The sequence below is a fragment of the Falco biarmicus genome, chromosome 3 (assembly GCF_023638135.1).
Source record: "Falco biarmicus isolate bFalBia1 chromosome 3, bFalBia1.pri, whole genome shotgun sequence".
Taxonomy (NCBI): Eukaryota; Metazoa; Chordata; class Aves; order Falconiformes; family Falconidae; genus Falco; species Falco biarmicus.
The window spans coordinates 95775896-95789631 of NC_079290.1; the positions used below are offsets into that span (position 1 = coordinate 95775896).

The following is a 13736-nucleotide window of genomic DNA, read 5'->3' on the forward strand; positions in this document are numbered from 1 at the left end:
ATCTATCTTGAGAGGTCTGGACCCAGCTTTCCCTTCCCCAAGCTGACTATCCCCCAAAACTGAAACATCTCAAACAAAATAAAGGTATTCTCACCATTTTATATAAATATTTAAAGCAGCCCAGAGTACAAACACGGTTATATTTCATTGTTCAAACTCCACAGGCAAGTGCCAAAATATCACCCAACAGCAGAAGCAATAAGCATGGCAGTTTGAAGCTATGGACATAGAAGGGTATTGTACTCTGAGCCTGAATAAATATAGATATTTTAAGACTGCGTTATATTACCTGTTTATGTAAGAACCCAGAAAAACCTCGCAGATTTCTGTCCAGCTGTGGTTTAGAGGCTTTGTTTTCATGAATGCTATTCCAGGTAATTTTTTTTCTGTAAGTAAATTCGTAAGTTTTCATTGTGTGACTGATTTTTGAGTGCAACATCTGCCTCATCAGCCTCTTCTTTCTTGAAAAACAAAGAATATTACAGTTAGCCACTGTAGGAGAGAGAAAAAGAATTTCTGGCAGCCGAGCTTAAGAAATACATCTAAACCAGTGAGACCTATTGGTACTAGTGGTACTTTGGAATAGCAGTAAGACAGGAAAAGGTGGAAAACTGGAGGAGGAAGGATGGTAGGAAGGATGTTAAGGAAGGTTTGCCTCCCGTGCACAGCAGTAACAACGACTCAGTTCAGCAGCCGTGGTGCAGCTCCATGGAGGAAGCTTGGTGCTCTGAGCAACCCATACCCATACTTCCTTGTTTTCTACAATTTTGGCAAGGCAAAAAAAAAAAAAAAAAAAAAAAAAAAGTAAACTCTTTCTCAGTGCTACTTGTGCTGTCTTTCTGAATCAGTATGAACAGCAGAGCAAAGTTTTCAGTTCAGTCATTCACTGAGATGCTGACCGGGATGGGACATGCTGTCTCTAACGGGATTTCCAAGCAAGTTGGGCTTACCACTGAAGTCAGTTTGACTCGCTTATGTGACCCACTGGCTGCCTTTCTGTTTGTTGAGCTCCTAGAGACTTTTCATACACCTTGCCCAAGGAGCTGCAATCTCACTGTAAGGTGTAAGGCATGTGCAACTGCAGCCTTTTGACTCCGAGGAGAGTGGCTGTGCAGGGGGGCTGTGCACTCTCCATCTTTGGAGGGGCTCAGGACCCCACAGGACATAGCCCTGAAGTCACAACAAGTACATCTGCACAGGCTGTCATCACTTTGTGATTAGGATTCAGGCCCATGAACAAAAATCATCCGTCTCCTTTCCCCAACCTTTGTGCATTCCTAACATTGAGGATGTTTTTCCATACCGTATGATGCTGTAGCAGCAGCTCCATGACCCTGCAGACTTCTGTGCCTGTTCTAGATACTGCAATGCTTTTCCCCCATTCCCTGGCATCTCAGTTGAATATTCTAAAAATGAAAGAGAGAAGCAGCACTCATTCCTCCTATGGCACTCCATATGTGAGGTAGGGAGGAGAGGATATTTGAAGGAGCTAGCATTGCACCTTCTGTCAGTGGCAGGAAAGAGACATCACCATTGCTTCACCCCTTGCTCGCTGTCACCTTGGCCTAGGAAAACTCTCAGAGTTATCATCAGGGTTTCTTTAACTGGTCTATTAATGCAAGTAGTCGTGCAAGACATGGAGTGCTCCTCTATATGGCTCTACAGCATAGTAGTTGGCTTTGCAGTGGGACATATGAGCTGACATGGCTGGTGCTTGCTAAGTCTCAAATTAAGTGGAACTTTCTCCTACTGGGTTTTAAAGTATCTGTTGGATGTGGGAGTTGAGAGTTTGTTCCCCAGTTTTTATCTTCCTAAGACACACTATTTCTTCAGGTCCAGTAGGCACCACCAGGTGCTCCTTTTCCACCCCACAGCACAGCACGGGGAAGTTAATTGAGAGCTGGGATCCTGGTTAGCTCCCAGGGGCTGAGCCAAGCCACAGGAAGGGCTGCAGCCCAGGCTGAGCTGGGGCAGGCGGTGCTCAGCGTGGGGTGATGAGCAGAGCTGCTGCAGACGGAGACCCCGTGGCCATGCATTCCCCAGAGCCAGCCAGCATCAGCAGGAGCTGCAGCTTTGGGATCAGCAGAAGCTGCAGCTTCGGGCTTACACAACGTGTGTGCCCACAGGTCTGCTGTTCCCTATTGTGAATAACTTGTGGGTTTGACGTTATTTCCCTTTCAGCTGAATGCATCCAAATACTTCCAAAAATTGCCCATCCCTAGGAAAATGTATGTTCCATGTGTGCCTGCAGCATCAGAGGTGTGCACAGCAGCCAGGAATGCCTGGCAGTGCGTGCCAGGCTGCAGCAGTTGTGAGGGAGTCACTGGGAACACAGCTGTGAGAGTGGATCCAAGAAAAGCCGGATACAGTGCTGTGCCTCCCTGCTGCAGGGCTTCAGCCTGCTATTGCAAACCGGGCATCTGTGCAAATCCTGCCCCAGGGCTCTGGTCTAGAGGCCTGGATTAAATTCCTGGACAGCAGGTACACAAGCAGGATTTTTTGAAGAGAAGGGAGGGCAAGCCTTAGACCTAGCCCACGGCTTGATATCTGGTGGCAGTGCTGCAAAAGCCAGCCTAAATCAGCAGGCTCCCCGTGCTCCCATTCCCACTCCTGCTAGATTTATCCACATTCTGGCTGTATCCATTCCTCCACCAAGAGGCCAAGCAGAATTTATGCTAGCCCAAAAGGAGCAGCAGAGATAATCCCAGCACTAGCAGCCAGGCAGCTGCTCAAGCTGAGCCTAGTAACAAAAAAGAAAAAAAGGACAGTAAAAGAAAGAAGAAAAAAACCCCCAAACAAACAGAATAAGGAAAAAAAAAAAGAAAAAAGGAAAAATAAAAAGTAGAGGCTTACCAAAATATCCTTTTAAGTGCGCTCAAGGTGTTGTCTGAAAAGTGAGTTTGTTACCCAGTGTGCAAAATCAGGAAAAAAGTCTAACAATATGAGATACTGCTTTTAATACAAAGTTGTGCAAGTTTGGGTCCTAGGGTGAACTAGCACACCTTGACAGTTTCCACAATCAGATTTATACAATTACACAAATATTAATTTGGTAACTTCCGACCCTCTAACACTGATTGAACAGCAATCTATATAAGGGTTACGCAAACTTACCAGTTACCTACGCATGCTCATTGGGGAAGGGTCTCTTTGTGGGCCAGGGTATCTGGTGTGAGGGGGGTGATTTTTAGCATTATAATGAAGGTAGTGCGCTTAAGGACACATCTTTGGCTATTTGTCCAACAAGTACCAGATCTATCTTGCTTACAAGAATCTTGTGTTGCCAGCTTCCCAGGATGTAATTGTTCTTCAAAGTTGCCTTGTCCTAAGCAGCAATTATTTCAGTTAATCATCCTTGATAGTTCTTTGCATGGGACATCTTACGTTGAAATAATGTGTGCGTTCTGTTTCTTAAAGAATATGTGTGGACTGTTAAACAAAACCATATGTCCATATAGTATTTGTTAGTTAGCTCATACATTCTGGTTACAAAATTGGATAACAAAGAAATGAAGGAATGTGGATGTATTCATGTTTTCAGTTTTACCACTACTATTAGTTATCACCTTAGGGGTCATATAGTCCCCAGATAATGCAGGTCCAATACTGGACATCCCCCCTCCAAGTGAAGAACAGAAATGGTGTAAAAGAAAGGAGAGGCGACAATAAAATTGCAGAACAGAGCAAAATCCAACACACTTTAATGGGCTCGTGATCTGATTTAATTTGCTCTGTTGCAATATCCCACTCCTCTGTTAAAGCACACTGCCTTGTTCTGCAAGCCTTGTCTCAGTTTATTTGTGGGTGCCACAGCTATAACAAATCCCCCGCTTTGGCACCCACAACTACAAGACTGAAGCTTTGCTGCACATGAATAAATCATTGCACAGCCACAGGAGGCATTAAACTAAAGTAGCTGGTAGGTCTGTCTTCTCACCAGCTTCTGAGTCAGTCGCTGGCTTCTGATTAAGTTAAAGTGACAAAGACTGGTGAACCTGACTTCTGTGAGCTGTGAAGCCAGCAGTGACATCAACAATGAATAAAGCTGAAGCTGCAGGTACTGCAAACGTCATTGAGGATGGTGCCAAGATCTGCTCGTTAGCACACACTGAATCAGAGATCAAGACACTGAAGGGGTTATGCCGTGATATGCAGGAATACAATAACATCCTCAGCTTCCCCCATGTCGTGGTTTAATCATGGCTGGCAACCCAGCACCACGCAGCTGCTTGCTCACTCCGCTCCCCCCCCTGCCCAGAGGGATGGGGAGGAGAATCAGGAAGGGATGTAAAACTCAAGGATTGAGATAAGAACAGTTTAATAGGTAAAGCAAAAGCCACACACGCAAGCAAAGCAAAACAAGGAATTCATCCACCGCTTCCCATGGGCAGGCAGGTGTTCAGCCATCCCCAGGGCAGCCGGGCTCCATCACGTATCATGGTTACTCAGGAAGACAAATGCCATAATGCCAGATGTCCCCACCTTCCTCCTTCTTCCCCCAGTTTATATACTCAGCATGACATCATATGGTATGGAATACCTCTCTGGCTAGCTTGGGTCAGCTGTCCTGGCCATGTCCCCTCCCAATGTCCTGTGTCACCCCCATCCCTCTGGCTGGCAGGGCCCAAGGAACTGAAGAGTCCTTGATTTAGTGTAAACATCACCCAGCAACAACTAAAAACATCAGTGTGCTATCAACACAGCCAAAACACAGCACTGTACTAACTACTAAGAAGAAAATTAACTCCATCCCAGCTGAAACCAGGACACCCCAGGAACCAGCCTGTGAACACACAAATATCTAATGAATGTAACATCTTGACATAAGGCTTAAAAAAAAAAGTTTTACTGGTGTCACTCCACAGCAGATTGGCACTTTTGCTGACCCTCTGCAAATAAATCCATTCTTCATGGATTTGAATGAAGATGGATTTTCGTTGCTCCAGATTCACGGTGCCACCCTACAGCTAGGGTTTTGCTTGCCATCTCCTCCCTCTCCCCATGCCAGAGAAGCCAGGGAACATTCAGGCCTATGCTCACTGAGGGCCATCCAAGGAAAGGTCTTTGCCTAGCAAATCCTGCCAGCTCATGGTGGCTTTTAAGGTGTCATGGTGGTGGTTTGCTGTGTGAGCATGAAGGTTCACTGGTAGGAATGGCAAACAACTCGCTGGTGTATGAATGCAATTTTTGGGCAGAGCAGCTGAAAAGAGGCACTAGAAACAGGCCTGGAAATAGGCACTCAAGGCAAAACCGTGGCATCAAGTACATAGTAGGTAAACCTTAGCCTCTGATTTGATTAGGTATTTCAAACCAAAAGCAAAGGTCCTACTTTAAGCAGAGGAGCCAGCCTGGTTTTCATCAACAAGTCATTGCAGACAGTCATTAGCACTATACTGGCCAGATGCTTCAAGCTCCACTGCAAACCCTGCTCCACTGCAAACAAGTATTTGCAGCACATCTAATGTCGCAAAAATGCAAATCAAGTCGTCTCCACGGAAGTCCGCAAACTTCAGCAAGTGTGATCCACAGTCATCCATGCACCCACTATTAAGGGCAGTAAAGAAGGTCTTAAGAGCTCAGATTATGGAGCTCAGAGCAAGGCGGACCAGAGAATATGGGGAAGAGGAAAACTGAAAAGACAAGAGAAAGCCTTAGAACGAAAGTGGGGAGCCGGTAGGAGAAGGCAAACAAAGATGGGAAAAGTTAAACACAGCACATACGAGAATGAACTGGGAACGCGAAGAGCCGATAAGCTGAACAGGGTAAAAATACTGTTGCGTGTCACTTGTCCCGCGTAAGCCTCTTTTCCAGATAACCTGGGGCAAACTACTGGTTTGCCGTAGAGCTCATAGAACCGCGATAGGTGCCCCTTTCTGGTTTGGTTTTGTTCGTTCAGTGAAAGGCTGTCAGCCATTATTAGCTTTATTTTAGTTGAAATGTTTGTGCTACTCTCTTAACCAGTCACATAGAACAGAACAAAGGTCTAGCCTGCCCATGTCTTCTTCATAGTCTTGTATGGAACCAAGTGTGACAGAAAGTTCATTGCCTTCTGAGGGACTTGGTCTGACCATAGTTTGCAGCATGCAAGCTTCAGATCTGATATTTTTTCTCCTTGCAAATATATCCAGGCCCAAGCACAGCTACCATCAGTACTGCAGCTGGGAAAAAAAACACCCCACAAAGCAGAAAATATGATCAACAAGTCATCTGGGTTGTTCTACAGGCAGGTCTTGACACTTGCCAGGTTTGGTAAACCTTTGGGTACACATTAATGAACAAGCTCTGCCAGGGGTTTGCTTCTTGTGTCAGATGGGCCTCATGATATTTTCCTTTCTATAAAATACATAAAAGATCTTCTCATAAGCACAGATCTCGGTGCTCAGTTCTCAGAGCACTGCTGGGAAGGAAGCAGGCACCCACCGGCTGGGAAACTTGTGCCAATTTCACAGAGCTTGTGTCACAGAGAATCATGGACCAGCTGAGTTTGGAAGGGACCTCTGGAGACCACGGAGTCCAACCCCCTTTCTCAAAGCATGGTCAGCTTCCTCAGGGCTGTGTCCAAGTTGGGTGCTGAGTATCTTCAAGGATGGAGACTTCATGGTCTGCCTGAGTGCCTCTTTGGCCACCTTCACAATTAAAATGACTTTACTTACGCTTAAATGAAATTGCCTGCTCAACTTGTGCCCATATTTAATATGCATTGATAAGATACCCCTGAGCCTCCTCTCCTCCAAGCTGAACAGTCCCAGCTCTTCCAACTACCTCTTGTATGAAAGATGTTCCAAACCCTTAACGATCTTCAGAGCCCTTTGCTGGTTCTGCTTTGGGCTGCCCATGCCTGCCTTGCACCAGTAAGCCCAGCACTCCAGCTGCGCCTCCCTGCAGAGCAGCGGGGAAGAATCACCTCCCTCGACGCGCCTCACGCAGCTCAGCCTGCCACCCACCTTCTTGGCTGCAAGAGCTGCACCCTCCCTGTGGGGCTGGGGCTGCACCCAGCACCCACCACGGTGCCAGGGCAGCTGCCCCATGTGGTGCCAGGGACTGTGCCCTGTGCCCATCACCACCATCGCTCAGCAAGCGCCCACTCTCCTCAGCAGAGTTACTGGGGGATCCAGACGCCTTCTTATTTTTAAAGCAAAGGAGCCAGCCTGGTTTTCATCAACAAGTCATTGCAGACAGTCATTGGCACTATATTGGCCAGGTGCTTCAAGCTCCACTGCAAACCCTGTGTGCCTAAAACACAAGTATTTGCAGCGCATCTAATGTCACAAAAATGTAAATCAAGTCGTCTCCACAAAAGTCCACAAGCTTCAGCAAATGTGATCCACAGTCATCCATGCACCCACTATTAAGGGCAGTAGAGGAGGTCTTAAGAGCTCAGATTATGGAGCTCAGAGCAAGGGGGACTTAAATATAAGATGCCTTCTTATATTTACAGAAAATACATCTGTATTGGGCTTACACGGCAAGGTTGTGGCAGCGGGGGGGGGGGGGGGGGTAGGGGTGGTGGGGGCGTTCAGGGCTGGCTTCTGTGAGAAGGCACCAGGAGGTATCCTCATGCTGGGCAGAGCCAGCTCCAGCCGGCTCCACGATGGACCCACCACTGGCCAAAGCTGAGCCATCAGTGATGGTGGTAGCGCCTCTGGGATAACGTGCACTGCACGGGGGCAGCTGTGGGAGAGGAGGGAGAAGAGAAACAGCCCTGCAGCCCCCCAGGCCAGGGCAGGAGGAGGCAGGGGGGCTCCAGGCGCTGGAGCAGAGGTTCCCCGGCAGCCCGCGGTGAAGCCCCCGGCTGGGCAGGCTGTGCCCCCAGCCCGGGGAGCCCCCGGGGGAGCAGATCCCCCCCCGCAGCCCGTGGGGACCCCACGCCGGGGCAGGGGGGGAAGGGCTGCAGCCCCTGGGAAGGGCTCACCTCGGAGCAGGTCGGGGGGGCTGTCTCCCGGGGGGGACCCACGCCGGGGCAGGGGGTGAGTCGGGCTGACCGAGACCCCCTCGCCATCCCCGGGAGCCCCCAGCGCCGCTGAGGCTGGGCAGCCGGGAGGGGGCGGTTTGGGTTCGGGTTGTTCCTGCCCGGCCCGCTGTGTTATTCACGGCAAGAAACCGAATGCGCCTCCCGGAGCGGAGCGGCACTGCCCGGCCCTGCCACTTTTTGTCACCGGTGAGTAAAGGTCTCAGGCACCCGCGGGAGCGCTGGACCGGGACAAGCAGCGGGCACGGACCCGGCCGGCTGCCCGTCACCGCCGGTGGGCGGGACCTCCGGGGGGGGCGGGACCTCCGGGGGGCGGGGGGGGCGGTGCCTCCGGGGGCGGGCGGTGCCTGCGGGGCGGGCGGTGCCTGCGGGGGCGGGCGGTGCCTGCGGGGCGGGCGGTGCCTGCGGGGCGGGCGGGACCCCGGGGCGGGCGGTGCCTGCGGGGCGGGCGGTGCCTGCGGGGCGGGCGGTGCCTGCGGGGCGGGCGGGACCCCGGGGCGGGCGGTGCCTCCGGGGGCGGGCGGTGCCTGCGGGGCGGGCGGTGCCTGCGGGGCGGGCGGGACCCCGGGGCGGGCGGTGCCTGCGGGGCGGGCGGTGCCTGCGGGGCGGGCGGTGCCTCCGGGGGCGGGCGGTGCCTGCGGGGCGGGCGGTGCCTGCGGGGCGGGCGGGACCCCGGGGCGGGCGGTGCCTCCGGGGGCGGGCGGTGCCTGCGGGGGCGGGCGGTGCCTGCGGGGCGGGCGGGACCCCGGGGCGGGCGGTGCCTGCGGGGGCGGGCGGTGCCTGCGGGGCGGGCGGGACCCCGGGGCGGGCGGTGCCTGCGGCGAGGGCGGCCCAAGGTCGGAGCGGGGCGGCGGGGCCAGGCCCGGCGCTGCCCGCAGATGGAGTACGACTGGCTGGGCTTCGGCTACGCGGCGCTTGTGGCGGCGGGCGGCGTGGTCGGCTACGCCAAGGCGGGTAGGTGTCGGCGGGGGGTCCCGGTCCTGCCCGCGGGCAGCCCCCCGCCCCGGCGGCTGCGGCGGGCCCGGGCGCAGCGCTAAACCCTTGCGGCACGGGAGCGCGGCTGGGCTCGGGTCTGCCGGGTGTCTCGGTAATTAACCCCCCACAGGAGCCAGCAGCCGCTGTTTGCGTTGGCTGTGTGGGAGTTGCGGTCGGGCCGCGTCACTGACGGCTTCGTCTTGTATTTCCCTCAAGGCAGCGTCCCCTCCCTGGCGGCCGGGCTTCTCTTCGGGGGCTTGGCGGGGCTCGGCGCCTACCAGCAGTCCAAGGACCCGAGGAACGTGTGGCTCTCCCTTGGTAAGGCCGCTCGGCTCCCGAGCACGGGCAGCAGCGGGAATAGCAGCCTTTTCCCTGGCACGTTTCGGCTGCTCCGTGCCCTTCGCTTTGTACCAACGTCGTAAGTGGTGGCAGGAGCAGGTTTGTGTCAGGGCGCGGTACCAGCTCCTGAAACCTCCGTCGCTCTCCACGTGGTGTCAGGGACTGTGCCTGTGCCCATCACCAGCATCGCTCAGCATGTGCCCACTCATAGTGAGAAATGTTGGTGAGAAATGCTGACGTCCTCTGCACTGTGCTGAACTACCAGGGGCACGAGAAATGTTACGTGCAAAATGTTTGGTTTTCAGCCCGCGGTCGTGGCGTAAGCGTTTTAGCCATGGTGGCAGCACTGGGACAAGCAGTACTATGGGTTTTATGGGACACTGGTTTGCACAAGAATGTCAGAAGAGCCATAGATGTTTTAATGCATCCTGCACTGCAGAAGAATATGTAGAAGGAGGCAGCGAGCTATGCCGGCTGCTTACATACAGTAGATGGGATAAGAAATCGTGGGTTTGGCTTGTGGTTAACGCTTCAGGTGAAGGATAAAATGGCAGTGGACAGTATTACGAAGCACTGGAACACGTGTGTTTTGTGGGATTCCTCAGGTGAACCTCGGGGACTTCCATCACCATAGGACATTAATAGATGATTAACCCAGTATCTGTCAGGAGTTGGTCCTGCCTTTGGGGACCAGGTTAGTCTAGATGACCTCCCGAGGTTCCTTCTAGCTCTGTAACTGTGCCAATAGTATTATTACTGTTATGATACTGTAGCATTACAGCGATATAAGACTATTTAAAACCAACAGCCTGTCAGCATGTGACATGATGAAGTCCTTTAGGAAGCCCCTGCTCGATATTGCGGAGGACCAAACTGCCTTGCCAGTATGGAATGAGATGTAAAGCACAGCTCAGTGTGAAGCAGTTTCCATTTGTGACCTGGCTTTTCCACTCTGGCATGCCGTGGGGGTGGCTGTGCATCTTCGGCACAGGTTTTTAGGCAGTGTTGTGACAGAAAGATGAGCATCTTCTGTATATCCTGATGTAGTGCATTCGAGTGGGCCTCTGGAAAGCGATGCTGTATCCCAGTCTAGTCCAAATCTTCATCTGTTCCTCCTCAGCCCTGCTGCCCTGTGCAGCTCTGGCTCCTGCTGAGCTTTAGGTTGGCCATGCTACATCACGGGTAAAAAAAAAACAGAAAAAGAACCTTGACAGACTACCTTTTGCCCTGTCTGATGCAAACAAACTTGAAGCGTTAGAGAAAGGTTCATACACCACCTCCTTTGAAGAAACAATGTGCCTGTAACTTTTATGTGAATATTGACGGGATTTTTCCCCCCCCAGACTTAAGAGATTAAGTAGTTTGGAGTAATATTTAAAATGTTAGTTGCTCTTTCAGTTTGATCCCTTAGGTTGCTTTCTGTTTGCTAATTCGTATTTTCAAGTGGGACTGTTTTATTTCTAGGTGTAGTATGTAGTGCCACCTGCCAGTTCAGAATGTCCCAGAGAAATGGGAACTGTAATAGTATTTGCCTCCCACATAGTGAACTTTGTCCCAGGTTTCTGGCAGTTTTAAGCCCACCTGTAGTCAAGGAAATAATAATTCTTCTGCAAATAAGGGGAAAAAAAAGGGCGAATTGGCAATCTACCCAGAGGATTGGAGGTTGTGGGCGATTAGGCAATGGCCTCAACCCTGATGAGATCTACTCGCTTCTACTGAGTAGAGGAGCGTGATTACTAAAGCTGTTGAGAGGCTTGCAATAGCTCTACTGTTTAACAACAAGTAGTATGTTTGCAAACACTTCTCTGCGGAGAGGAGGGAGTTGTTCCTGTCTGTAGGTGCAGGCCTGTTTGGCTGGCACTGCTGCATGTCCAAACGTTGCAGTGCTGCTCTGGTGTTTCTGTTTCAAATGGTTCTGACTGGGCTTCTTTCCAACAGTGGCGTCTGGAACCTTGTCTACTGTTATGGGAATGAGATTTTACAACTCCAGAAAAGCAATGCCCGGGATAATTGCTGGTGCCAGGTAGTCTTAGTGTTCTTGTCTGTATTTTTGAATAAGTGAATCCACTTATTTGTGGATTATATCGTTTTAAAAATGTCATGTGGTAAAGTTCTGTCAGAAATGAAATCTTCTGGTGGAGTTCAGCTACATGAAGTCATGGCAATGTTTTCTTCCTTCTTGTTCTTGACGAGATTTTTGCCTCCCCCTCTTTTTTTTTTTTTTTTTTAAATAACAACTATTCTGTTCAACAGTTTACTGATGGTTGGACGGCTTGGACTGCAGATCATGGAAAAGCCTCTTAAGCCATAACTTGGCATCAAGTCATCTGAAGATACGTCATTGAGAAGCCTGAAAATGCAACTGCCTGAATGTGCTACACAGAGGTGGAAGAGGCACTGCTACCTGTGCATTGTATTTTTCATATCCTAATGCATGTGGGTTGTGTTTTTAAAGGACTGACATTGACAGCCCTCGTTATGTCTTCCAAAATGGTATTTGTCTTAACATTTTCTGCACTATGAGGCAAGAAAATAAAGTGTTTAGCTTCTGGACCTGCAGTTTACTGTAGGCAAAGGCCTCTTGGCACTTGCCTGCAGACAGTTGCAGGATTGAAGCTTAAATGTACATCTGTACTTGTCACTCTAAAATCATCTATACCTCTAAAACAAGGGAAGAGGAGTTGCCAATTTGTCACTAGTAATTACTATAACAAACATGCTTATTACGTTACTTCTCCCTGTCCTTGCCAGTTTATCCAGTCACGATGTTTGTCAGTCAGGGACTTTGTTCTCCCAGCACTGTGTGTTAGAACCTGGTCCCACAAAACACAATCACGGAGCAGGCTGTCAAGGTAATTAATTAACTGTAATGCAATTAGTGCAAACCTGTTACTTGCAATTACTTATAAGCAAAACTGCCCAGCTAAATGTCATTCATTTAACTTTTACAGATTATTATTCATAAACCAAAAATATGCTTTATTAGATAATGCTGAATTTTAGGCAGAACTCTTGCATTTAATGACAATTAAAATCTTACTCTAAATAAACCAACATATTATTATTACAAACTCTTGTGTTCTACACAACTATTTTTTCTTTCATCGTTCATCTGGATTGATACAGTTTAGTGCCTTTCCCACAGGATGTCTGGATATATTTTGCAAATGTGAATTGTATAAATAATCTCTATTCCATTCCCTGAATTTAATGACTTGTAAATATAAAAATCCCTTGAACTGGGTGGAGGTATAGAGAACAAAAGCATACAGACTGCATATTCAGACAAGTGTTATACTTGAGGTTTGTTTTGGTTTTGTGGGTTTTTTTTTTTTTTTCTGAGAGGGATCTTATATTTTAGATTTGAAAAATGCTCTATGAAAGTTTATTTAAAGATTGAAGGGTTCAGAGTTGATTCTCTTAATGCCTGAAAGAATTCTAAATATAAACCTCAGGGATCAAGGTCAAGCCAGGATGCCAGGTAGGTTGGGTTCCAGATCAGCAGGGATGCTGCCAGGCACAGCTCCAGCAAGGGCAAGGGTCTCAGCAGCATTCCCAGGCCACGCAACTTGGGTCAGCGCTGACTTGAGCACAGGCAGCAAGATCTTTTGTGGGGGAACTGTACTCTGGGCTTTTTCCGAGCGCCCTCATTCATCATCCTGCAGAGTTCGGCTCCGCGTGCTCACCCATATTTACTTTTCCCTCTTGCCTCCCTGCACAGAAGCAAGGGGTGCACAGGACAGCAGATGGTGTGTTTACAGATCATCCTTTTGAGTTCCTAAACCCAGGCTATGGACCCAGCATTGGTGGGCAGGTGTCTGAATGTCTTTGCTCTAGCTGGGAAGGGTAAATAAGCCAGACATTAGCATGTAAGACACTTTTAACTACTGGACAGATTATTTGCCTCTTCATACTGCTTTTGAAGCAGTTACTTTCTGTGGAAGTAAAACACAAATATAAATGCATTTCCTGCAATAAACTGAGAATAGCCACGATCCTGCAGTTTTCTAATTGTATAATGCTGGTCTCAAATCAGGTAACTTGCAAATCTGGGCTGCAATTGTCTTTAATAAAGGCAATAGGAAGCATGGAATTCGACTAGTAAGCTTTTAAACTCAGACACCAAAGTGTTAAGCCTTGCTGCTGTTTCATGGACTGAGAATTTGTGGTGGAACTCGCGTTAACACTTCCCATGTTGAGGAGAAACAGCAGCACTCCAGACAAAGGAAGGAGAGGAGAGCTTTAGCCTTTGATACTTGTTACCTCCTTGGAACTTCTCAGCATATACTAATTGTCTGAAGCATTAGCTGATGGCATTTCTGCACTAACAGTTCAATGTGTATCAATGAATCAGAGTTAAAACTACTGTACAAAGCCTATTAGCCTCTTATTACTGTTTTTTCTTGCTATTTGCAAGGAGATTTTCTTAACACTTGTCATGCTTTGATTATGG

General features: G+C 49.4%; 1 protein-coding gene across 1 annotated transcript; it reads left to right on the top strand.

Moving 5' to 3' along the window:
• Positions 1–8764: 8764 nt before the first annotated feature.
• LOC130146098 (transmembrane protein 14C-like) lies at positions 8765–12354 on the top strand. The gene is made up of 4 exons (XM_056331865.1): positions 8765–8923; positions 9161–9262; positions 11222–11306; positions 11537–12354. The coding sequence occupies exons 1-4, from the start codon at positions 8848–8850 to the stop codon at positions 11592–11594; spliced, it is 321 nt and encodes a 106-aa protein (XP_056187840.1). The 5' UTR covers positions 8765–8847; the 3' UTR covers positions 11595–12354.
• The last annotated feature ends 1382 nt before the right edge of the window (positions 12355–13736 follow it).